Source organism: Neofelis nebulosa, chromosome 15 (genome assembly GCF_028018385.1).
Source record: "Neofelis nebulosa isolate mNeoNeb1 chromosome 15, mNeoNeb1.pri, whole genome shotgun sequence".
NCBI classification, from domain to species: domain Eukaryota; kingdom Metazoa; phylum Chordata; class Mammalia; order Carnivora; family Felidae; genus Neofelis; species Neofelis nebulosa.
In genome coordinates, this window is record NC_080796.1 from 73,394,361 (window position 1) to 73,416,535 (window position 22,175).

The following is a 22,175-nucleotide window of genomic DNA, read 5'->3' on the forward strand; positions in this document are numbered from 1 at the left end:
AGGCTGGTCCACACAGTGAATCTGGGCTTTTCCAGTCACCCAGACCCAAGGCTAGAAGCCACACGGTCAGTGGGGGCGGGAAGCAGGGAGCGGGTCTGGAAACATCGGCTGCACTGGGCAGGGGGCTCAGTGGTGGGGCCCTACTGGGAAGCTGGGCCAGACCTCCTGTCTTGTGGCTGCCGTTTAGCGAGCCACGTGTTCGGGGGGGCGGAGGGGGGGTCTGCACTCTCCCAGGCCTTCTCCCTTCAGGTTTAGGCCGATTCAGATCTGATCTCTGCTGCCAGACTTGGTGGGAACGGCATGAAGGAGAGGGGAGCCCTGCCATTAAAATCCCTTCTCCTTTTCTGACGGCCAACTACGCTCTTTGCTTCTCCCTCTTCCCTTGTCTCTCGGATTTTAACCTTCCCGAGGGCTCCCTCCAAACTCTCTGCTCGGGCTCAAGCCCCCGCCGACCCAACAGCCCGCGTTGTTTCCGCCCACCTGATCTGCCGACGTGTCTTCCTGTCCAGTTCCGGGGTAGTTTTTCCTCCTCGAAGCTCTCAAAGAGAAAAGGCCGTTCGCATCTGTTGCTGAAGTGATTCTCGTCCACGCCCCTGACGTCCTCCACAGCCAGGTCCACGGGCCGCTGCTCCACGTGCCTTTCGTGACGCACGACAGCGCACGGCCCAGCTCGAGTGCAAAGCAAACCAGGTTTCGAGTTCCCGTCCCTGCCAGGCTTCCATACAGGCGTGGGCCGGACTGCACGAGGCCAGGAGGAGGCCCCGGCCGTCCCAGCAGAAAACGGGCTTTCCCCCGAGGTGGCGAGGAGGAGGGGTTCAGGCCCGTCCTCGGTAGCCCAGGGGTGGGGTGGGTGTGCGGATCCGACTGCAGACAGCAGATGAGCGGCTAGAATAAAAGACCTTCAAATTAAGGTCCGTCCTGAGGACCCGTCTCTGAGGGGGGCCAGCACGGAGCTGTCGCCCCCGCGTGTGTGCTCCTCCTCCGTCTGTACCCAGCGCCTCGCACAGTGCCCGGAGCAGCGCCGTGCCGTCCAGGAGAGCTTTCCGCAGCGATGGAAATGCCTCGTGCTGTCGGGTCCAGTGAGTGTGGTAACCACTGTAGCTAGCTAGGAAGCAATGGAAATGTGGCTGGGCCAGCTGAGAAACTTCCATTCTATTTCAGATGTGAATTCAAATAGACGCTTGTAGCTGTTACGTCGGGTAGCACGGGTCTGGGCTCTAGGGCACTCTCTCAGTTGCCCTGAGATCTCATTGCCACACGGCACTGTGCACGTTCCAGGGGGACAGCGTGACATACATACGTTGCAGAATGATGACCGCAGCAAGTGTGGTCATCATCCGTGGATTCTAGACCACTTACGCAGTGCTGAGCTAAGCTGGGTGCCCGGCGTGGGTGGAGGGGTGGGGGTGGGCAGAGATTGGAGGCAGGTGATTTGAAGACAGCCAGAAGCCGGAGCTGCCGGCAGCGCACGCTCTCGTCTGGCTCACGGATGCGGTCACGAGCCGTGCGGCAGGAGGGACATCTGGGGAGCAGGCGCGGTACGGGCAAAGGCAGGGGCCAGAAACCAGAGCAGGTGAAGGGCCGGTGGCAAAGAGCAGAGACGGAGAATAAGGTGGCGCGCCTGCCGTGTCCCGCCTGGGCGGTGGGCCCCGGGGGCCGTGGGGGGACCCGGCAGTACGTCCCGCTCGGCCGCGGCCACGGCCCGGCTCGGGTAGCACAGCCTTCCCCCCGCCCCGCGCACCATACGGAAGCTCTGGGAGGTTCCCGGCAGCAAAATGACACGGGTGGATTTGCATTTCAGCAAGATGACTAGTGCACTGTGGGCAGTTTCCACTCCGTGGCCCTTCTCGGTGCGATTGACGCTTTTCTTGAACCGACCGTCTCCCGTGTCTTGTCTGGTTTATGTCTTGTTTTGTTCTTCCTTGTTTCTCGTCCTCCATTCCCACGTCACGCTCTCCTGGGCCCCACGTTCTCCTCTCCCTTGGCGTCCTCCTCTCTCTGATCCAAAGATCAGCCAGTAAAAAGCAATCTCACCTGTCCAGGGAGGAGGGGCACCAGGATGAGGGGAGAAGAAGACACCCCCCCCCGTCTTTTAACTTTGAAAGTTATTTTATCGTGTCATATATATCACTTGAAGAGCTGGCTCCTTCGCGGGATCCAGAACCTAAAGGCTGCAATCGAGAATATGAGTTTCTAGCACCAGCCCTGTGCCCCAGACACGCAGTCTCCTTCCTCAGAGGCAGCCAGAGTGTGTGTTTCTTTTGTACCCTCCCAGAGGTGGCTTAGATCCTTTGTGCGTACGTGAGCGAGCATGTAAACGCACACGAAGAAATACTTCCCCCCCGCTCTTTTACCCACTTTTCCCTGTGCTCGTAATTCTGCGCCTTGCTGTTTTCACTCAACACATCCTGGAGGCCATTCCTTTCCGTTAAGGGCCTTCCCGTCACACGCAGCTGAGCACCCTGCCATCATACTGTCACCGTCACACTGTGGTTTACTCAACCAGCCACCACGTGAACATTTACACCAAGGGCATGTTCTGCCACTGCGCACAGCGCCTCCGCTAATGACCTTCTGCCTGGTCACTTGCTGTAGACACACGGGAGACCCCCTCAGAGGGGCAGCAGGTACACTCTCCTGAACGGAGAGGCGTGGCAGCCATTGAACTTGTCCTACTGCTGTTGAAGGGAAGATCTGGTTTGGTGACCTCGATACCTTGAGGTGTTAGGGTCTCACTTAACCTTTGCCGAGCGGGGCGCCTCGGGCTGGCTGCAGGTAGGGGCTCATTGTGGGCCGGATTTCTACCACCGGACAGGCCAGACTCCAGGAAAAGGGGCGTTTTCAGAGGCTTGGCCATTGCTCTCGCCCTCCCTTCCAGAAAAGCGTATGCTACCCCGCCCAGGTTAGTCCCAGTTCCCCGCCTGGAGGTGCCCGTCTAGAGGGGACGAGACAAAGCCCGAGGCGGGGAGGCTCTCTGCTGCACCGGCCGCCGTCCTCTGCCGCCTGGTTCTGATGCCCCGCCGTCTCGCCCTCCGGTCTCCCTGTCCTTTGCCAGTCGCCTCCTGACACTAACCAGCTTTTGTTTTCTCCTTTTTCTTGCATCCATCTCCCTGCTGCTTCGTTCTGTTCCGTCAGCCCCATTGCCGCCTGGTAAGAGCCACCAAGCGTGTGTGTCTGTGCGCGGTCTGCTCCCGCCACTCTTTGTTTGTCTCCCGACTCCAGGAAGGGCTCTTGCCCTTCGCGCCTTGCTGGGTATCAGGGAGACCGTGCTTGCCCTGCGGCCCAGGATCTCACATAGGTGGTGTTGCCTCCTCACATAGTGGTGTAGACACGGCTGATCTCCCGCCAGATTAAGCCGGTTACAGGCTGAGAGGGGTGGCCTCTCTTCACCCAAGACTCGGGCCCCTTCTAACAGAGCTGCAGGCTGGTCCCTCCCCGCCCGGCTCACCGCTGCTCTCCTTGCCCTGCAGGTTAAGTAGCCTGTCTTTGGGAGACCCGGCGCCCGGACGCAGGCCTTCTTCCCACCTCCGCCAGCCCTCTGACGCCTCTGACGCCTCTGACACAGCAGGTAACCTTGGGGCGCTAACACGCAGACACAGAAGGGGTGCCTTCCCGTCGCGCTCCTGGGGTGTGTTGGGCTCGGCAGTTCTCGGTTTATACGACTTGTCTCCTCTGTCCGTACACCAGCCACGGAAGGGGGATGTTGTCCCTGCTCAGAGAGCAGGGGGCCGAGGCACAGAGGGCTTCAGACACTTGCCAAGTGCATAGGCTCGGAGGGGCCAGAGGCAGGCCCGAAACCAGTTGGGTTTAACTCCAGGGTTCCTGCGCTGGCCGTTGTGGGACGGGGCCCGGGTCAGCACGCGAGCTCGGTGCTCGGTGTGTGGCATCCAGTGCGGTGTGCAGTCCGCGGATCCGGGGCGCGATGTCTGGGGTGCAGCGTGCAGGGTGTGGGGTCCGCTGCACACCCGCAGGGACGGGGGCACTCGGCAGTCGTGGCTGTCTTTCTTTTTCTTCACATTCTGGGGGCAGACGTGTGTGTGAGAAGAATGGGTTTTCTCTTTCCCTGCACCCTTCCCCGGGTCTGGCAAGGGGCCCGCTCCGGGTCGCCCCCCATGAGCCGCCACCCGCCGCCCTCGCCAGGCGGGATTTCCCAGCAGACACCTCACTTGGGCTTCAGTCACAGGGCTGCTTCCCTGTCCTGACCCTCTTTGGACAGCCTCACCCGACAGACCTAAAGAGACAGACGCCTCAGTGACTGGAGAAGGGTGACTTCTTACACGGGGCGCAAGGTAGCTTCCAGGTGTTCGTTGCTCCGGAGGCAGTCGTGTCATCGCCCTAGTTTTGCTCAGGAAAAGTCTGGGGAGTCGGTTAGTCTGGAAAGGCTTTCTGCGGGAGGACGACCTGGGGCTTTCCCAGTCGGTGGTGGCTCCTGATGATCCTTCTCTGTCTGTCACCCTCATCAGGTCTTGTTCAGCGCTGTGTCATCATCCAAAAGGACCAGCATGGCTTCGGCTTCACCGTCAGTGGGGATCGTATCGTCCTGGTGCAGTCCGTGCGGCCCGGTGAGTGCTGCGTCCCGCTGCCCACGGGGGACGGGGACACCGTGTGGGTAGCAACCGTGTGCGTGACCTGCTGCGTGATTAGAGGACGGGCGCGGGCGCTCCCTGGAGGTGTGGGGAGTGCTGGGCGTGTGTGAATTACTACGAACTGGTCCCCGGGGCCGTCCGGGGCCGTCTCGGCAGTGCCGTGCGCCAGACAGAACTCGTAGGGGTCACGTCGCGTGCCCGCTTCCCCGTTGGGAAGGGTAAGAACGGCAGGGTGGCCCTCAGGCTGTCGGGCAGATGCCAGGTTGCCACCCAAGGGAGGCCCTCTTACCGGGTCAGAAGGTGCCGTGTGGGGTCGGAGACCCCCGTCTTTGTGCCACCTGCAGCACCCTACAGTTTGGGACAGCGTGCCGGCCCGGGCGGGTGCGGGTGCCGGGGCGGCCGACGTTAAATAGTAAAGGGCCAGAGAAATGACGTGTGCCGGGCGGTCTGGGAGGAGACGGTGCTGGGAACAAACGGTGTTCGGGCGGTTTGTGGTCCAAGCCTCCCTGAGAAGCAGTAGGATTTCGGGAACAGTCGCAAAGGTGGGAATGAAAGACGGCTGGCAGGATTGCGACTTGGGAGCAGTCGCAAAGGTGGGAATGAAAGACGGCTGGCAGGATGGGAAGGGAGCAGAGCGGGAGGGCACGTAGGCAGGTCGGTCGAGACGCCAGTTGCGACTGGAAGAGCCGCCAGCACCTGGAAGCCATGTCGCCCGCCAGGAGGTAGAGCCGTGCTGGTAAGCGACCCCGGCCGGAGCTGACAAGCGGGAAGGACGTGGGAGCGGGGACGCATGTAAACCAGTGTCCCTAGGGGGGTGAACTTCAGTGTGGCCGCGGGGGTGGCGCGGGTGACGTGGAGAGTCTAAGGCTTGACAGGTACGGGCTCGGCCCCTGACCGCCACAGAAGCAGGCGTCGCAGTAAAGCGGCTCAGAGCGACGATTTGGTGTCTCCGTGCGCGTGCAAGTCGCGCTCTCACCGTCCTGTGGTCTCAGAGTGCGGTGGCGTCACGTCTGAGAAAACAACACACGCGCCTTCGTTAAAAACACCTTGTTGTGGGGTGTTCCTGCTAATGAGCGAGTCACAGTCTCTGCCGGAGGGTCTGCCTCGATGTTTTGGGGCCGGGGGCGGCTGTGGCGATTTCCTGAGATAAGACGATGACGTTTGCCACATCAAGCGACTCTTCCTTTTAGGAATGTCTCTCTGTCACGGGCGCTGCTGTTGGGGAGCATTTTGCTCACAGCACAACTTTCAAAATTGGAGTCCCTCCTCTCCACCCCTGCTGCTCCTTTAGCAACTGCGCTGATGGGATATTCTCAGTCCTTTATTGTCATTTCAACAGTCTTCACGGCATTCTCACCAGGAGTGGATTCCATCTCAGGAAACCACTCGCCCCGCTCCTCCCCAGCAAGCACCTCCTCGTCCGCTCAGGTTTTATCCTGAGGTTGCAGCCACTCAGCCCGGTCCTCAGGCCACACTGCACTTCTGCCTGCGCGGAAGTCTTGAACCCTCCGAGTCAGTCCGTGAAGGCTGCCTCTTCCGGTTCCTGTGAATATTGATGTTTTGACCTCTTCCCGTGAACCGTGAATGGGCCGAGTGGCATCTAGAATGATGAATCCTTCCCAGAAGGTTTTCAATTTGCTTTGTCCAGATCCATCAGCAGAATCATTATCTATGGCAGCCACAGCCCTACAAAATGCATTTGTCAAGTAATGAGACTCAAAAGTTGAAATGATTCCTTGACACGTGGGCTGCAGAACGGGTGTTGTATCAGCAGGCACGACAACAACACTCGTCTCGTTGTCCATCAGAGCTCTTGGGTGCCCGGGTCATGGTCAAGGAGCAGTAATATTTTGTTTGTTTTTTAAATTCTTTAATGTTCATGTTTGGGAGAGAGAGAGAGAGAGCGCGCGCCCACATGCACACACAGGGGAGGGGCAGAGAGAGAGGGAAACCCAGAATCCAAAGCAGCCTCCAGGCTCTGAGCTGTCAGCCACAGGGCCTGATGTGGGGCTCCAACTCACGGACCGCGAGATCATGACCTGAGCCGAAGTCGAACGCTTAACCAACCGAGCCACCCAGCACCCCTGTTTGTTTGTTTGTTTGTTTAACATTTATTCATTTTTGAGAAACAGAGACAGAGCATGAGTGGGGGAGGGGCAGACAGAGGGAGACAGAATCCGAAGCAGGCTCTAGGCCCTGAGCTGTTAGCACAGAGCCCAACGTAGGGCTCGAACCCACAGACTGCGAGATCATGACCTGAGCTGAAGTTGGATGGTTAACTGACTGAGCCACCCAGGCTCCCTGGAGCAGTAATATTTTGAAAGATATCTTTTTTTTTTTTTTTTTTCTGCACAGCAGGTCCCAACGGGGGACATAAGATATTCAGTAACCCATGTTGTAAACAGATGTACTGTCCTCCAGGCTTTGTTGTTCCATTTCTAGAGCACAAACAGAGTAGGTTTAGCGGGATTCTTAAGGGCCCCAGGAATTTGGGGAAGGTCAAGGAGCTTCAGCTTACAGTCACCAGCCGCGTTAGCCCCTGACAAGAGTCGGCCCGTCCTTCGAAGCTTGGGAACCGGGCCCTGACTTGTCCCGTCTGGCCGCGAGAGTCCTGGACGGCGTCCCCTTCCAACATGAGACTGTTTGGTCCACACTGAGGATCTGTTGGTGAGCGTGGCCACCCTGGTGAATTCTCTCAGCTGGATCTTCCGGAGAACTTGCCGCGGCTTCTGCATCGGCCCCGGATGCTTCTCCCGGCGCTTCTGTGTCGCGCGGGCGGCTTCTTTCCCGAGACCTCAGGACCGGCCTCAGCCAGCGTCTCGCTGCGCCCGTGCGGCCTCCTGCCCTCGCTCGGCCTCCGCAGAAGGAAGATGGCGCGGGCCTTGCTCTGGACCGGGCTCTGGACCGGGGACGTGGTGCGTGTGATGCTCCGTCCGGACCACTCGGACTTTCTCCGCATCGGCAGTAAGGCCGTTTAGCTTTCTCGTCATCCGCGTGTTCCCTGGAACAGCACTCCTCATTTCCTTCAAGAACCTTCCCTTGCGTTCACAACTTGGCCAAGCGTCGGGTGCGGGAGGCCTAAGCGTTCAGTGTGTCTGGGCTTCGGACGCGCCTTCCCCCCTGAGCCGAATCGCCGCCAGCTTCCGATTTCAAGCGACGGGCGCGAGACTCCGCCTTTCACTGCACACTCAGCGCCGTCGTAGGGTCAGTGATCGGCCTAATGTCACTGCTGCCGTGTCTCAGGGAACAGGGTGGCTGAGGAAGGGAGAGAGACGGGGCACGGCCGTCGGCGGAGCATCTGTCAAGTTCACCGTCTTACAGGGCGCCGCTCGTGGTGGCCCCCACACCATCACAGCAGTAACACCAAACGTCACTCGTCGCAGGTGCACCTGGGTGGCTCAGTCGGTTGAGTCTGACTCCTGATTTCGGCTCAGGTCATGATCCCATGGTTGTGGGATCAAGCCCCGCATCGGGCTCTGCACTGAGCATGGATCCTGGATCCTGCTTAGGTTTCCCTCTCTCCCTCTCCCTCCGCCTCTCTCCCCTGGGTGCGCACACACTCACGCACTGTCTCGCACGCGCGCACGCTCTCTCTTTCCCTCAAGAATAAAAATATAGGGGCGCCTGGGTGGCGCAGTCGGTTAAGCGTCCGACTTCAGCCAGGTCACGATCTCGCGGTCTGTGAGTTCGAGCCCCGCGTCAGGCTCTGGGCTGATGGCTCGGAGCCTGGAGCCTGTTTCCGATTCTGTGTCTCCCTCTCTCTCTGCCCCTCCCCCGTTCATGCTATGTCTCTCTCTGTCCCAAAAATAAAAATAAAAACCGTTGAAAAAAAAAAAAATTAAAAAGAATAAAAATATAGATTAATGTAAATAAGTTTTTTCAACCTAAAAAAGATCGCTCGTCACAGATCACCATAAAAATATAATAACAGAAAAGTTTTAGATATTGTGAGAATCCCCAAAATGTGGCACTGAGACGGGAGGTGAACAAACGCTGCTGGAAAAATGGCACCGACAGACTTGCTCGATGCTGGTTCCCGCAAACCTTTCATTTGTTTAAGTTTTTTTTTAATGTTTTTATTTATTTTTGAGACAGAGAGAGAGACAGAGCATGAGCGGGGGAGGGGCAGAGAGAGAGGGAGACACAGAATCGGAAGCGGGCTCCAGGCTCCGAGCCGTCAGCACGGAGCCCGACGCGGGGCTCGAACTCACGGACCGCGAGATCGTGACCTGGCTGAAGTCGGACGCTCAACCGACTGCGCCACCCAGGCGCCCCTCCCGCAAAACTTTCATTTGTAAAACCCACTGCCTGCAAAGTACAGTAAGACAAGGTGTGCCCATGAGCAGGCTAGCATTTCACACTAAGTACATTGCGCAGTGGGAAGAAAAATAGACTTTAAGTAATTTTGAGGAAATAGTTGGGATTTGTTTATGGGAAAAGTAAAAAGAGAATTTCAAATTCATGACCAAAATGAGGTCTGTAGATCACACGAGGATATAAATAATTGCAGCTCAGATGTTTGGGAGTTAACTTGTGTCTGTGGGGCTTGTTGTCCTGTCCGAGGACAGAGCTCTGAAGAGATACTTCTGTTCTCTGCTTCCGTGTTGTCCCTGCTGCCGGACAGGGGAGACGGAGCTGGTGGGGACAAAATGCTCGTCCTTCACCTCTGCGGCCTGCCCCACGCAAATAGCACGGGGGTCCCTCGGGTGCAGCTCAGCCCTCTTACATGTCCCTGCCCTGAGGCCCAAGCAGAGTCGGACCCAGAGAGACAAGGGCGGAGGGGTGGCTTGCCAGGGAGCCCTGAGTCAAGGGTGTGTCTGTCCATGTGTGTGTCTGTGCACGGGTGTCTCTGCACACGTGTGTGTGCGTTTGGGGCAGGAGACAAGGAGAGCCTACATTGGCATCAGCGTCGACCTCTTGGGAGTAACGAAGTGGTGGTTACGGTCTTTCCCTGACCTTAGGCTTCTCTAGTTCAGTTTCCCAGAGTGTGGTTGGTGCCCTGCCGACATCAGAGTCACCCGGACCCCGGGATGGCTGCCATCCTTGTCCTGAGCCCACGGCCACGATTACTGAATCACTCTCCACCGGGGGGCCAGGGGTCATGCCTTTGAACACATCCCCCAGTGACTCATGCCCACTGAGGCTTGAGAGCTTCTCCGGTTCCTTTGCTCTGGAGACTGGTTTTTTTCCGAATCGCTGAGTTACTAGAAATCACCACGTGTGTTTCCTACTTTCTTTCCCACCTTTGGTTTCCGGACACAGGGTAGAGCATCTCACGCTCCTTTCGAGTCCTCTTCCGTAAATAGTGCGCTGGAGACGAGGGCGTAGTCTTGAGTCCCGTACTGAAAAGCCAAACTGGGACGCAGTCAGCTCTGTAGAATCTCTTTTTAGACCAGAAACATCTATGTGTGCTTTGTGGGAGTTTTGTTTTGATCAGATGAGTGCAGCTCACAGATTGAATGATCATCTGGGGCAGATTCACGAAAACAGTCTTTACGCCGCTCGTTAGCTGGCCTCAGCTTTCGTGTTTCTTATGCTTCCTGGATGTAAATCAGACCAGGACTGAGTCATGGAAAACCACACACCAGTCACAGCCAGCGCAGCCTCTGGCCAAGGGGCAGCGTCTCAGTGAGTCTCAATCAGAAGCTCTTAATGTGGCCCATTTTAAAGGGAGGAACTAAATAGCCTGAAACAAATTTTGACAGTGAGTGACCATGATCATCTTTATTGATACGAACCCCAGGATACCCCTGAACCCTTCCGGGCTTCAGAAGGACGCTTGGAAACCTCGTTTTTATCCTTTTGTCCACATTCCTGTTAATAACTATCATTATGCTAACAGTACAGTTGATACGGTAAACCCATCCTTCCCACTGGATCATAGGAAGTAGCTCTTACTGGTCTAGGACATCCAGACACCTTCGAATAAAGCGCACGCCCACTCCCCGGAGCCCGGCCTGCCTCTCCAGTACCGTGGTCTGGCCGCTGGAAGTCTGGTCACTGGAGCAGGACAAGAGGCACCCCCGGCATTTGAGGTCCTGACACAAGGGGCTGAGAAGACAAGTCGGAGGGACCACAGGGCAGGGTCAGTGACCTCTGGGGAGGGTGGCCGGGCTCTGCTGACCAGGTCGTCTCCCTACAGGAGGGGCAGCCATGAGAGCTGGTGTCAAAGAAGGCGACCGGATCATCAAAGTGAGTGCCCCTCCCCTTCTGTCCGGCACCTGCACCCTCTGGCCTCGCTGCCACCGGGGGCCCCGGGTTGGGGGTGGGGCCACGAGAGGAGCCAGGGTGTGCCTGGCAGCAGGGGCAGCCTCTAGGAGCCCCATCCTCGGCCCTTCTTGACTATAAGCAACCGAGCTTCTGGGATGGGTTTTATCTTTCCATGCATTTAACAAACAACAAAAATACAGTTAAGACGGAGAGGCTGAGGCCAGCGAGGGGCCCAGTGCCTTTGGATTCCATCCCCACGCTGCACTGACCTGAGGTCCTGGCCAGCTGCCACCTGCTGTCACCTGCCCGCCCTGTCCACCCAGCACAGAGTCCTAGACGTGCTCAGGAGATCCTAGACGAGGAGATCCCTCGGTCCTCTCGTGAGGAGGACACAGGCTGGGGCAGGTGACAGGAGTGCGGGCAGGTAGCTGGTATGGAACCTACCAGAAATAACAGATGAAGCTGCAGGTCTCATCCCTGGATCCTCACAGACTGGCTGGGAGGACAGAACGTACGGCAGATGAGAACAGAGCAAACAAGTGACCGGAGGTGTCTGGAGAGCACTGGAAAATGGCTTTGAAGGAGTGACATTGCGAACTTGAGAAGGATTCTGTACATCTATCTGGTTACTTAATAGCATCTGTCCCCCAACAGGTGAACGGCACCATGGTGACCAACAGCTCCCACCTGGAGGTGGTAAAGCTTATCAAATGTGAGTTGGAGAGAGCCGAGCACAGCAAGTAGGGGAGCAGGTGGGCTGTGGGGGCAGGCCCCTTGACCCGGGGCCTCCTTTGTATGTGACAGAGGCAGCCGGGGTCACGTCTTTAATCCTGATCCGCTGGGCCTGCCCCCGTTCCCTGTGGTCACTGCACGTGCAGACAGTGGCCTCTTGTCTCCCTACACGCCCATGTGGACCATATCCATATCGGGCCCCTCCAGTACCATTCACTGCCTGTCCCCCCACAGACAGCCTTTCTCATTGGTTTCCTATCTGGGGGGGAGGGAAGCAGAAACATCCTGTTTGTAGCCAGGAAGACACAACAGTCAGGCCTGCCCAGGTAATGAAACAGAAGCAACAGATTTGAGGAAAGAGTTGGTGGGTGGGCCAAGGGGGGGGGGGGGGGGGGCGCGGCTAGCTTCCACGTGCCTCCTGTATGCCAGGGGCTTGACTGAATGTCACGAGAGCTGGACAGGTGGCCGCTGGGGAGTACGGCCACGTATCCCGGTGGGACTGTGGTTGAGCGTTCCACGTGAAGGAAGGGAAGGAACGCAGGGCCAGTGAGCTGGGATTAGGGATGACAGGGCGTTGAAGTGCAGAGAATTTTATCTGCAGAATTTTAAGCTCCGTGCAAGGAGAAGGAGGACCCCTCTGTAGCTTGAGTGTCTGCCGTCCAGAACAATGTGCCACGAGCAAGCCTCTCCCTGTCTGTCTTCCTCCAGCTGGTGCCTACGTTGCACTGACCCTCCTGGGCTCTTCCCCCTCATCCGTCAGCGTCTCTGGGCTGCAGCAGGACCCAGCCCCAGCCGGAGCCCCCCGAGTCGCCCCCACGGTCCCACCGCCTCCTCCACCTCCGCCTCCGCCCCCTCCACAGCACATCACGGGGCCCAAACCACTGCAGGTGAGCTCCCCTCCTCAGCTGTCATCCGTGGGGAGGAAAGCAGGTTGTAGCTCAGTGTTCTGGTGAGAAGACAAGCCAGAGATCCGTGAAGCCTGTCAGAAAGCAGAGCAGAGAGAGGCTGGCTGCAAGAAAGCGGCCACTCTGTCCTTAGTGTCCCCCTTCCACGCAAACCCATCGGTCTTTCCAGACAGCAGTGGGCTCGTGCCTCCTAAATGGGGGAGACCCCGAGGAGGCCCTCAAGGGCCCTGCTCCACAGCTCCCCTGCACCCCCAGCCGTTGCTGCAAGACTGTGGAATACACTGGGGAGGAGGGGGACATGGAGCCCTGCTGTAGGCAGAGAATTGGGAAAGGACAGACACCAGGAGGGGGCGGACCCGGGACAGGAGCTAAGAGGACGGAGAGGGCGTAGTTGGGAGACGGGACGGGACCTCCAGTGGGGAGGAAGGCAGAGCAGAAGTCCCAGGAGACTTGGGAGCCGTTGGACAGCAGAGGTGGTTACGGCCAAGGCTTCTAGGAAACTCCGCAGCAGAAGCCCTGAGGGAAGTGAGGAGCCGAGTGTCACTCCCACGCCCGCGCAGCCCAGGCTGCTGTGGTGGCTTTTCTCGCCTGAGAAATCAGCAGGTAGAGGAGAATTAAGCCGCGGGGCTGTTCCCAGCCCTCACCTGTCCTATGCTCCGTTCCCAGGATCCCGAATTCCAAAAACATGCCACCCAGATCCTTCGGAATATGCTGAAGCAGGAGGAAAAGGAGTTACAGGTAAGGCCCCTGCTCAGGGCGACTGGCCGCGGCCGTAGTGAAACCCGCAGCCAAGTGCACGACCTCGCTCCGGGCGCGCAGCCCGTCACGGCCAAACCCTACCTACCAGCTGGACCTCGTGGGCCGTGGGATTCGTGACTGCGCAGCCCGGCTGAGAAGGGGAATAGGGACCGGAGCACCCGGTCAGGTCGGAATAGTAGATCCGCAGGCCCCGCGCCAGCAGGTGACGGGCGAGGAGAGCACAGCCAGGGAGCACCAGAACCGAGCAAGGCCTCGGGGTCTCTGGGGAGGGAGGCGGGGCGGGTGGGGGCCCCGCCGGCGGGAGGGGTGCAGAGTGAGGTTCAGGCGGGGGCGGGGGTGATGCGCTCTCACTGTGGCGGGCAGCCAGGTCCTGGCCCGGCCCCTCCGTTTCAGTTCACGTTGCCGTGAGCGTTCGCTGCACGGAAAGCCCTGTTGTTGGGCAGCGTTCAGAGACCGAAAGATGAGGTGCTTCTTGCCCTCGGCGCGACTGTGCTCACGGAGAAGATTCGTAGCACGATGGGCCAGTTGGTAGGGGACACGGAAGAGAGCAGTTGGTGAATGACAGGAGACGCAGGGACACCAGAGAGAGGCCTCAAAGAGGGACTTCTGTGGGCGGAACGAATGCGGAGGGACCGCGGTGAACGGACCGCGTCAGCCAGAGGCACGCACACGTGAAGACGCACTCCTGGGTTCGGCGGGCATGGAATCTGTGTGGCGGGGTGGAGCACAGCGATGTCGGCACAGAGACAAATGAGAGATGCTCTTTCCTCGTGGCGCTCGTACTCCAGCAGGGGGTCGGCGGATGAAGGGAGGTACAGTTTCCCCCACGTTATAATACGTAGAGGTACTTAAGTGTGTTCGTGTCACGCGGTGATCAGGACAGGCCTACACATCAGGAGAAGAGAAGTCACAGTCCAGAAATTAAACCGTACAAATATAGTCAGTTGGTTTTTGACAGATGCCAAGACCATTTAGTGGACAGAGTCCACAACCGATGCTGGGCCACCTGGCCGTCCGCACGCAGAGAACGGACATGGACCCATATCTCACACGATTCCCAGAATTCATTCCAAACCGCTCAAAGACTCACATGTAAGAACTAAAACTATTTTTTGAAACTGCAAAACTCTCGGGGCGCCTGGGCGGCCCAGTCAGTTAAGCATCTGACTTCGGCTCAGGTCGTGATCTCAGGGTTCGTGGGATTGAACCCCACGTTGGGCTCTGTGCCGACAGCATGGAGACTGCTTGGGATTCTCTCTCTCTCCTCTCTCTCTGCCCCTCCTCCATCTCGCACATATGCTCACTACCCCCCTCCTCTCAAAATAAATAAATAAAACTTAAAAAGAAAACATAGGTACGAGTCTTCGCGACCTTGGATTAGGCAACGTTTTCTTAGGTAAGACACCAGAAGTAGAAACAGCGAAAAATATAAAATAAAATAAATTGAACTTCATCCAAATTCAAAACCTTCGTGCATCAAAGAACACTGTCAAGAAAGTAAAAAGACAGCCCGCAGAATGGAGAAAATACTTGCAACTCATATATCCAGTAAGGGCCTAGTACCAGACTGTGTAAAGGACTCTCAAAACTTAATAGCAAAAAAGACACGTGAGCGCCTTTAAAAGTTGGCCAAAGATCGCTTCTCGGCCTTTTGGCTAAGATCAAGTGTAAAAGTTGGCCAAAGATTTGAACAGACAGTCAGTAAAGAAAACGTAGAGATGGCCGATAAGCTTGTGAAAAGACGCTCAACATCATCAGTCGTTAGGGTGATGCGACCAAAGCCCCACAGCACTGCTCCACACCCATTAGGGTGGTTAGAGCCAGAATAACAGAAAGTTAACAGTTGTTGGTGACAGTAGCCTGTGTATTTTGTCTGCGTGCTCGTTACCCTCATCTGTTCCCACCATTGCCGGTGAGGATGTGCAGGCACGCAGCCGCTGTGGAAAACGGCTTGGCAATTCTTCCAGATCCTAAACGCAGAGGATCACAGATGCATCGATTCCACTCCCGGGTACAACCCGAGAGGACTGAAAACACACATCCAGGCAGAAACCTGTACGTGAACGTTCTTCATACCATTGGTCATAACGGCCCCAAAGCGGAAACGAGCCAAAAGTTGTTGGTAAACGGAGGTGGTCTGTCCGTACGATGGGATGGCTCTCGGCCATAACAAGGTCGGACACACGCTGCACAGCACGGGGACCCCGAACACGTGTTGCTCGTGAGAGAGCCAGGCACAGAAGGCCACAGGCTGTAGGATGACATTTACGTGCAAGTCCAGAATAGGGAAGTCTGTAAAGAGAGAAAGTAAATGAGTGGTTTCGGGGGTGGAGGAGGGGAGAAGTTGAGAGTGACCGCCGTCCTGTCGGGTGGTGGCCGCGGTCGGGAATTACACGGCGGCTTGTATGCTCTGCGAAGGCGCTCCAGACCACTGAATTGGGCACTTTAAAACGGTGAGGTTTACGTTACGTGAATCCCGTGTCAACAGTTTCTACAGTGGTTTTTGAGGGCACAGAAGCCCAAGAGAAGGAATAATCATGCCGTAATCAGAGCAGGCTTCCTGAGGTGGCCCTTGAGTTTGGGTTCGGTCTGTTTTACTCTGGAACGTACTTTGGGCCTAGAATTCCGTCTGAGCTTGGGGTTTATTCTGAAGACCGTGGGATTGGTCAGGGTTTTGAACAGGGGAGTGATCACACCTCCAGACCGGCAGTCTCCACGGAGATGCGTGTTCTGTGCGTGGACACACCAGAAGGCCACGGGGGGCCACAGGGACATCTCAGAGGCAGAGGAGCGGGGCGGGTCCAGGGGCAGGAAATGAAGGTCAGCTTCGGTTGACTGTGCGACGTTCAGATAAAAAGGCCGTGGACCCGGCCAGTGGACGTGACAGGGTTGAGCCTCAAGGGAGAGGGCAGGGTTGGGACAGAGGTTCAGGCTTCCTCGGCCCGAGCTGGTAGTTGAAAGTGGGGACCGGGTGGTGTCACCCAGGGTGCCGGGGCCAGAGGAGGAGAGCGCGCAGGGATAGAACGTGATGCTCCGGTGCTCTTACCGCACACGCACCCGCCCATAACATCGCTGCTATGGTTGCTGTTACATTCAGATTTCAATTATCTGTCCTTCTCCTTGCGGGATTAAGTTCCTTAAAGGCCAGGGCCACACCGCGTGTCCCTGCACATGCGTGTCCTGCACTGGCATGGCTGGCACACAAGGGGGGTGGAGACCAGGCGAGGCTGCGGGCAGCTGGGAGGGAGGGTGGGGGGCACCGGGGCGGCTGTCCGAGGAGGGGGCGCTGGAGAGGTGACGGCTGGGGCCAGGCCTCTGGCTTTGGCCTTGGGTCATCGGGCTCCTTGGAGGAGTAGCAGTCAGATCATTTGCGGGCAGCAGGGTCTGGCCCCGAGGGTGGACCCGTGTCTGGAGATGTGTCCGTGGATGGAGGGTGAAAGGGCTGAGGGTAGTCATAACTGACGGAAGGGCTCGTGTGCTCGCAGGATGGGGGGAAGGAGCCACTGGAGGGGAGCCCGAGGGCATGAGCAGCGTCTCAGCAGAGTCCGGGGAGCTGGAAGCAGGGCTTCTCCAAGGGCCGGGCCCAGGATGTGATGTCGTGTGCTGGGCGGCTCAGACGGGATGGAACGAGAAGTGGGGGGTTGTAAAATGCGGTTGGCAGGTGGCAGGAGGGCCTCAGATGAGCTTCGAGAACGTGTGCACCCACCGTCTTGTTTAATTGCGAGCCAACACTTCCATCCGGAGTGAAATTACAGTAGCTGCTCCCGCTGAGTCCTCATGGACGCGATGGCGTTCAGGTCTCCCAGCTGTCCCCGTTTTATCCGTGAGGACCCGGTCCAGCTTGCGGGTCTACACAGTTAGTGAGCACGGGTGGCGGAGTTCAAGTCCAGCCTCCCCGAGCGCACAGCCCAGGCTGTAAGCGCGCCGGGTGAGCGTCCAGCCGGGCACGCACATCCGGCTGCTCCACGGGGACGCTGTGCATCCGCCCCTGGAGCAGGAGAGGGAGAGACTGCCCGGGCCTTCCTGCCGTCCCTCTCCAGCATCGCCTGCGCCCTCACCGCCTCCACACCTCTCCCTCCTCCTAACGTGCGTCTCCCGAAGGCAGAGAGCTCCCGTCTCTTCTCTTTGTTGTGGGGTGACTCCCCGTTCCCTGCCCCCGTGAGTTGTCTGTCCTCCACTGACCACCTTCTGCCTTCCCCCGTCACCCTCGCCCGTCCCCAGCGGATCTGCGAGGTGTACAGCCGGAACCCCGCCAGCCCGCTGGAAGAACAGATGGAGGGCGCCCGGAGGCGCGTCACTCAGTTACAGCGGAAGATCCAGCAGGAGACGGGTGGCTCGGCGGTGAGTGACGCAGGCTGGGCTCTGGGCGGGTGCCGCGCAGGCGGCCGGGGGCAGAGCGTGGAGAGCCCGGATGGGCTTCTGGAGCTGTGCAGGACCCTGGAGCTGTGCAGGACCCTGGAGCTGTGCAGGGGCTGACCAGTAAGCGTCCAGGACTTTACAGGGAACAGAGGGCAGCAATTCTTTCTTTAGCGCCAAAGGGCCCCTTCCTGCCCCCGATGAGCCTGCGGCGGAAGGAAACACGCACGAACTAAGTCGGGCCCTTGGCTTCAGTCTCCCTGTCACCTGCTCCCCAGCGCTGTCCTTGGAGCTGACGGCTGTCCCTGAGTGATCTCACATGGCGCACATCTGGAGGCTCCTTTCAGCCCCCGTCCCAGCACTTTGCACGTCAGCCCAAGTGAGGGACCCACAGCGCTGACCGTTTTGTGTAAACGGAGTTTCCAGAGAGGAGTGTCCTTACCTGTCCTAGTCAAGGGCTTCGTTATTAGCATCCGTCTGAATCTCCATCAGGCCTTAACTCTTTGGGTAAATGAGAAGGAACCCGCCAGAAACTTTAAGATCTCCACGAATAGTTTTGCCAAAGCCGGTAGAAGTTGTTGGAGGGTGACCGTCTTTCTTCTTTAGAGCATCCAGATCAAAATGGCTGGGAACCGCAGGCTAGTCAAATTTGAACCGTTGTGTCTTCTGAAGGACAGTCAGTGTCGCATGGCTGGTAGGAGCTCAGGTTCTGTGCTCACCTTCTGGAAGATTTGGGCAGGCTCCGTACTTCCCAGGAGCCTCGGTGTAGAACGGAGGTCACAGCAGGGCCTACTGGAGCGGGGTGGTATTGCGGGAGAGAAGCATGCCCCTGCCGCTGTCCGCACCCGTGTGCTCTGCGGGGTGGTGGGTCGGGTCGCCAGCCCCGGCGTCAGTTTTCCTGCTGCGTAGCTTGGGCACGTCACGTGAGGTCTCTGGGCTCCTCGGTTATGGTAGAGAGCCGTCCCTGCCTCGGGCTTCCCGAAAGCCTAGACGAGATCTAGAAGGGCGGGCTTCCCGAGCAGCCGAGCTCTATCACCATAGTCCCATCCCCCCAGCCCCGTCCTGTCTGTCGGTCGGCGGCAGTTAGAGGCCAGCCCTCCTCCGCTGCCCTCAGTCACCAGCTTTCCTGGCGGGAAGCTCCTTCTGCGTCCAGCCCAACCGAGGCAGTAGACGCTTTGAGGTCCGGGGTGGCAAATCCATGGGTTTGAAGAATTTCTCCCTTTCCACCATCCTCCCGACTACCCACGATGCAATGGCTCCCCAGTCTGGGCATTTTTAAGGCAACAAATGAGAAGCAGCCGCTCACTGCAGCAGATACTCTCTGCGGAGATGAGGGAAGGGGTGGCTGGAGGAGGGAACAAGTAGGAGAGAGGCTTGCAGAACTTGCCACCCTCGGCACCTTTGTTTTTTAGGACCTGCTGCCCCTGTACGGTGACACCGGCCAGAGGTCGTCAGAAGGTAAGTCGGCCCAGCTCTCCATACTCTGGTCCGGGTTCCTTATTCACTGTCCCCTCCCCCTGGGGCAGGTTCAGGAAAGACTGACTGGAGGCCCTGCTCCGGGCACAAGCATAGGGAGAGAAAGCGACATCCACGCACAGGGGCGGCGGGGGCGGCTTAGTCTGTAGACGGGAGCGCGTGACCGCAGCTCCGACGGCTGCGGACCAGAGAGGAACTGTGACGACAGCAGTCAGGCCCTTGGGAGGCCACACTGGGGCTGGGGGCGAGACTCTCGGTGATCTGGCACAGCAGAGTCTCATTCCGGGACTGACGTGGCCCGGGCACAGGCACACTGGTGGGTGAGAGCCGGGTGTAGAGCATCTGACCTGAGGGAAACCCAGAAAGGAGGGAAGGTGGCACTTCGCCCCCCTACCCTGCCCACGGGCCCCCCAGGCCACGATGCCACCTTCCGTGTCATCTGTCTCCTTCCCAGGCCGGCTCTCTCTGGATTCCCAGGAGGGGGACAGCGGCTTGGACTCTGGGGCAGAGCGCTTCCCCTCCCTCGGCGAGGTGAGTGCCCACAGGGGGCCAGCCCCGTCTGAAACCACGGTCGGCGTCCGCTCTCCGGGCACCCACAGGTCCTGCCGTCCGTGCGCGCTCCCGGCTCCAAGGGTTCTCGTCACTGTGCTCTGGGCACGGAAGGGGCTGCACGTGCGCCCTGCGTGCGGGGCTGTCAGAGCCGCCTTCCGTTCTGTAAAGAAACGGCGGAGGAAGGCAGACGACGTGTGGGGAGCCTCTGGGCGTGAGGGAGCAGAGCCTGTCCGCGAAAACCGCGGCCTGACCGCACACACGGGTCTCCCGCTCAGGTGGACACCCCGAGCCGGCCGAGGCAGAGCGGCGGCCCCTCTCTCTCTCTCACAGACCTCACTGTCCTTGAACAGCTCATCTTTTCTGCAGCGGTCAGAAGACTTTCGGGTTCTGGCCTAGCGTTACCTCCCAGCTGTTCTCTATTTGCATATGTAAATTGCAGATATAAACTTGCAAGCTGAAAGTGCAAGTGAACGGAAGAAGTAATCATGATGTCTGTGAGATACCTGCTTAGCCAGGTTGATTAACACTTACGCCGTAATTCTAAGTAATAGTTGGAATTGTATTAGCGTGTCCTTACAGGACCCAGGATGCGTTCCAGGTATCCTGAGGGCCGGGTGTCAGAGAGGCGACCTGGCTTAGAGAGGAAGGCTGTGGGCTGGGTTGACTCCAGGGAATACCCGTGGCTGGGTCCCGACCTTCGGCAAATCTCATGACCTTCCCGAGTCTTGGTTTCCTTATGTGAGAAGCGGGAGGAGAGGTAGTATCTGCCTCAAAGGGCGGTTGTGAGCATCGAGCCCGGTGCGCCTAACGCGGGCCCAGAGTCGTGGCGGGCGCGGAGGAAGCACTGGGGAGTGCGCGTGCGCCACCGGGCGTGGGCCTCACCACACAAGCAGAGCGTGAGTTTCTGGGTGGGCTCTCTGTTCCTCTAGGTGCTGAAGAATCGGAACTCGGCACTGTCGGACCCTGGGCTGGACAGTCCCCGAACCTCCCCTGTGATCGTGGCCAGGGTGGCCCAGCACCATCGGCGGCAGGGCTCGGACGCACCAGTGCCCAGCGCCGGCGACCAGGTGAGGGGTCCAGAGCCCCCTGCGGCTCTCCCTCCCCTCCTCCCCTCCTTCAGAACCACATTCCAGTGCGTGGCCTGGACCCCTCTGGCCACACCTGCTTCCTGATAGACTTTTGCTTAGAGAACAAGACGGAAGGACGAACGTGGCTTGAGTAGATGTTTGAACGCGGTCTCGGGCCGTGTGAAGACGGTGAATACGTGTGCAGGGAAGGGAAGGGACGCCCGAGGGACAGACAGCTGTCTGTGTACAGCCACAGATTTGTGCAGTCTTTCTCCAGCACACTACTCCTCAGTTTTCTCTTTCTGCAGCAAAATCCTTTTTCTCACACAAAATCTTATTCTTATTTGGCACCCTGGTACCACAAACAGGCAAAAGCTCAGCTCCCCCGGGACCTGCGCCCGTCAGCGTCCCCCCTACCCCGGGGCAAGTCCTGTGGCCCCAGGGTCCTGAAAACCTGATTTGGAAGCACTGCCCCCAAGAATAGAACCAGGAGGGGAGACCCGGGAAGAGGGCTCTGGGCTCAGCGCAGAAAGCTTGCCGAGGGTCTGGGCCGTCGAGGGCCCAGAAGTGGCCATCTGCCATCCCTGGGGATCCTGGACCCCAAGGGATGCGGAGACCCGGGTGTTACAGGAGAGGAGGCAGCCCAGGATGTGTCTGAGAAATACAGAGGCAGCTGCCCCTGCATTCAGTGTGTCCGGACCTCGCGTTTTCATTTGTCAGTGAGCGCCACGCTGATCTCTGACGTACCTTCTGGGTCTCACGTTCTTTGACTCTGTCATTCTGAGCGAAGAATCTGCAGATAGCAAGAGAGCAGAGTGAGTGAGTTTTCGGAAGGCGCTGTCAGGAAAAACCCCTTGAGCGAGTCGGGTGGGAGGGCATGTTAGGCCTGGAAGGAAGTGGGCAAAGTGGGCGTAAGTGGTCCAGACGGGCTCCAGAGCAGGGCCTGTGTTGGGGAATGCCTGGAAATGAGGCAGATTGAATTCAGTGGAAAACATTGGTAGAAAGCTTTGGAAGTTCATGGAACCTTCAGGAGAAAGCTTGTCCAGTGAAGCGTCTGACACGTCTGTGCAGAATGAACTCTCGTTGTACCTGACATGGACCACACACCGGTTAGGGGTTGGGCTTCTAGTAGAACAGGCGTGAGGAGGAAGGGGAGAACGCCATGCTCAGAGGTCTGGAATTTAGGCAGGTGGTGGAGACCTGCCGTAGACCCCTGAGCCGGCTGGGGGAGCGGTCAGCTCCGTCCCGTCCTGCTCTAGGAGGCAGAGATGGCTCCAAGCTGTCCTGTGACGGAGACCGGGCCGCCGTGGGCGCCGTGCTGGACGTGGACATGGCCGCCAAAGGGACCAACAGAGCCCCAGGCCGCGGCCGCAGGAGCTGGCACTGCGTCCCAGGGTCTTTCGCAAACAGGAAGAGCGCCTTCTCTCACTTCCTGTCTCCGCATGCACATGCCCAGGCCTCCCCACCCAGAGGAACTTGACTCCGGGCGCTGGAGACCGCGGTCTGTCCTCTGAGACCAGGGGAGGTGGGGA

At 58.4% G+C, this 22,175-nt stretch overlaps 1 protein-coding gene across 10 annotated transcripts in view; it reads left to right on the top strand.

Moving 5' to 3' along the window:
* The window catches only part of ARHGEF11 (Rho guanine nucleotide exchange factor 11), an 88,244-nt gene that overhangs the window by 41,621 nt on the left and 24,448 nt on the right, over positions 1-22,175 (top strand). For 9 of the 10 annotated variants that reach the window (XM_058701686.1, XM_058701678.1, XM_058701683.1 and 6 more), the window contains exons 2-12: positions 3,136-3,150; positions 3,471-3,568; positions 4,464-4,562; positions 10,729-10,778; positions 11,451-11,508; positions 12,237-12,415; positions 13,100-13,171; positions 17,414-17,533; positions 18,961-19,006; positions 19,479-19,555; positions 20,506-20,643. In XM_058701686.1, the coding sequence (XP_058557669.1) occupies positions 3,136-3,150; positions 3,471-3,568; positions 4,464-4,562; positions 10,729-10,778; positions 11,451-11,508; positions 12,237-12,415; positions 13,100-13,171; positions 17,414-17,533; positions 18,961-19,006; positions 19,479-19,555; positions 20,506-20,643 (952 nt within the window). The remainder of the gene's footprint in view (positions 1-3,135; positions 3,151-3,470; positions 3,569-4,463; positions 4,563-10,728; positions 10,779-11,450; positions 11,509-12,236; positions 12,416-13,099; positions 13,172-17,413; positions 17,534-18,960; positions 19,007-19,478; positions 19,556-20,505; positions 20,644-22,175) is intronic. The other variant, XM_058701682.1, reaches the window with a different exon arrangement.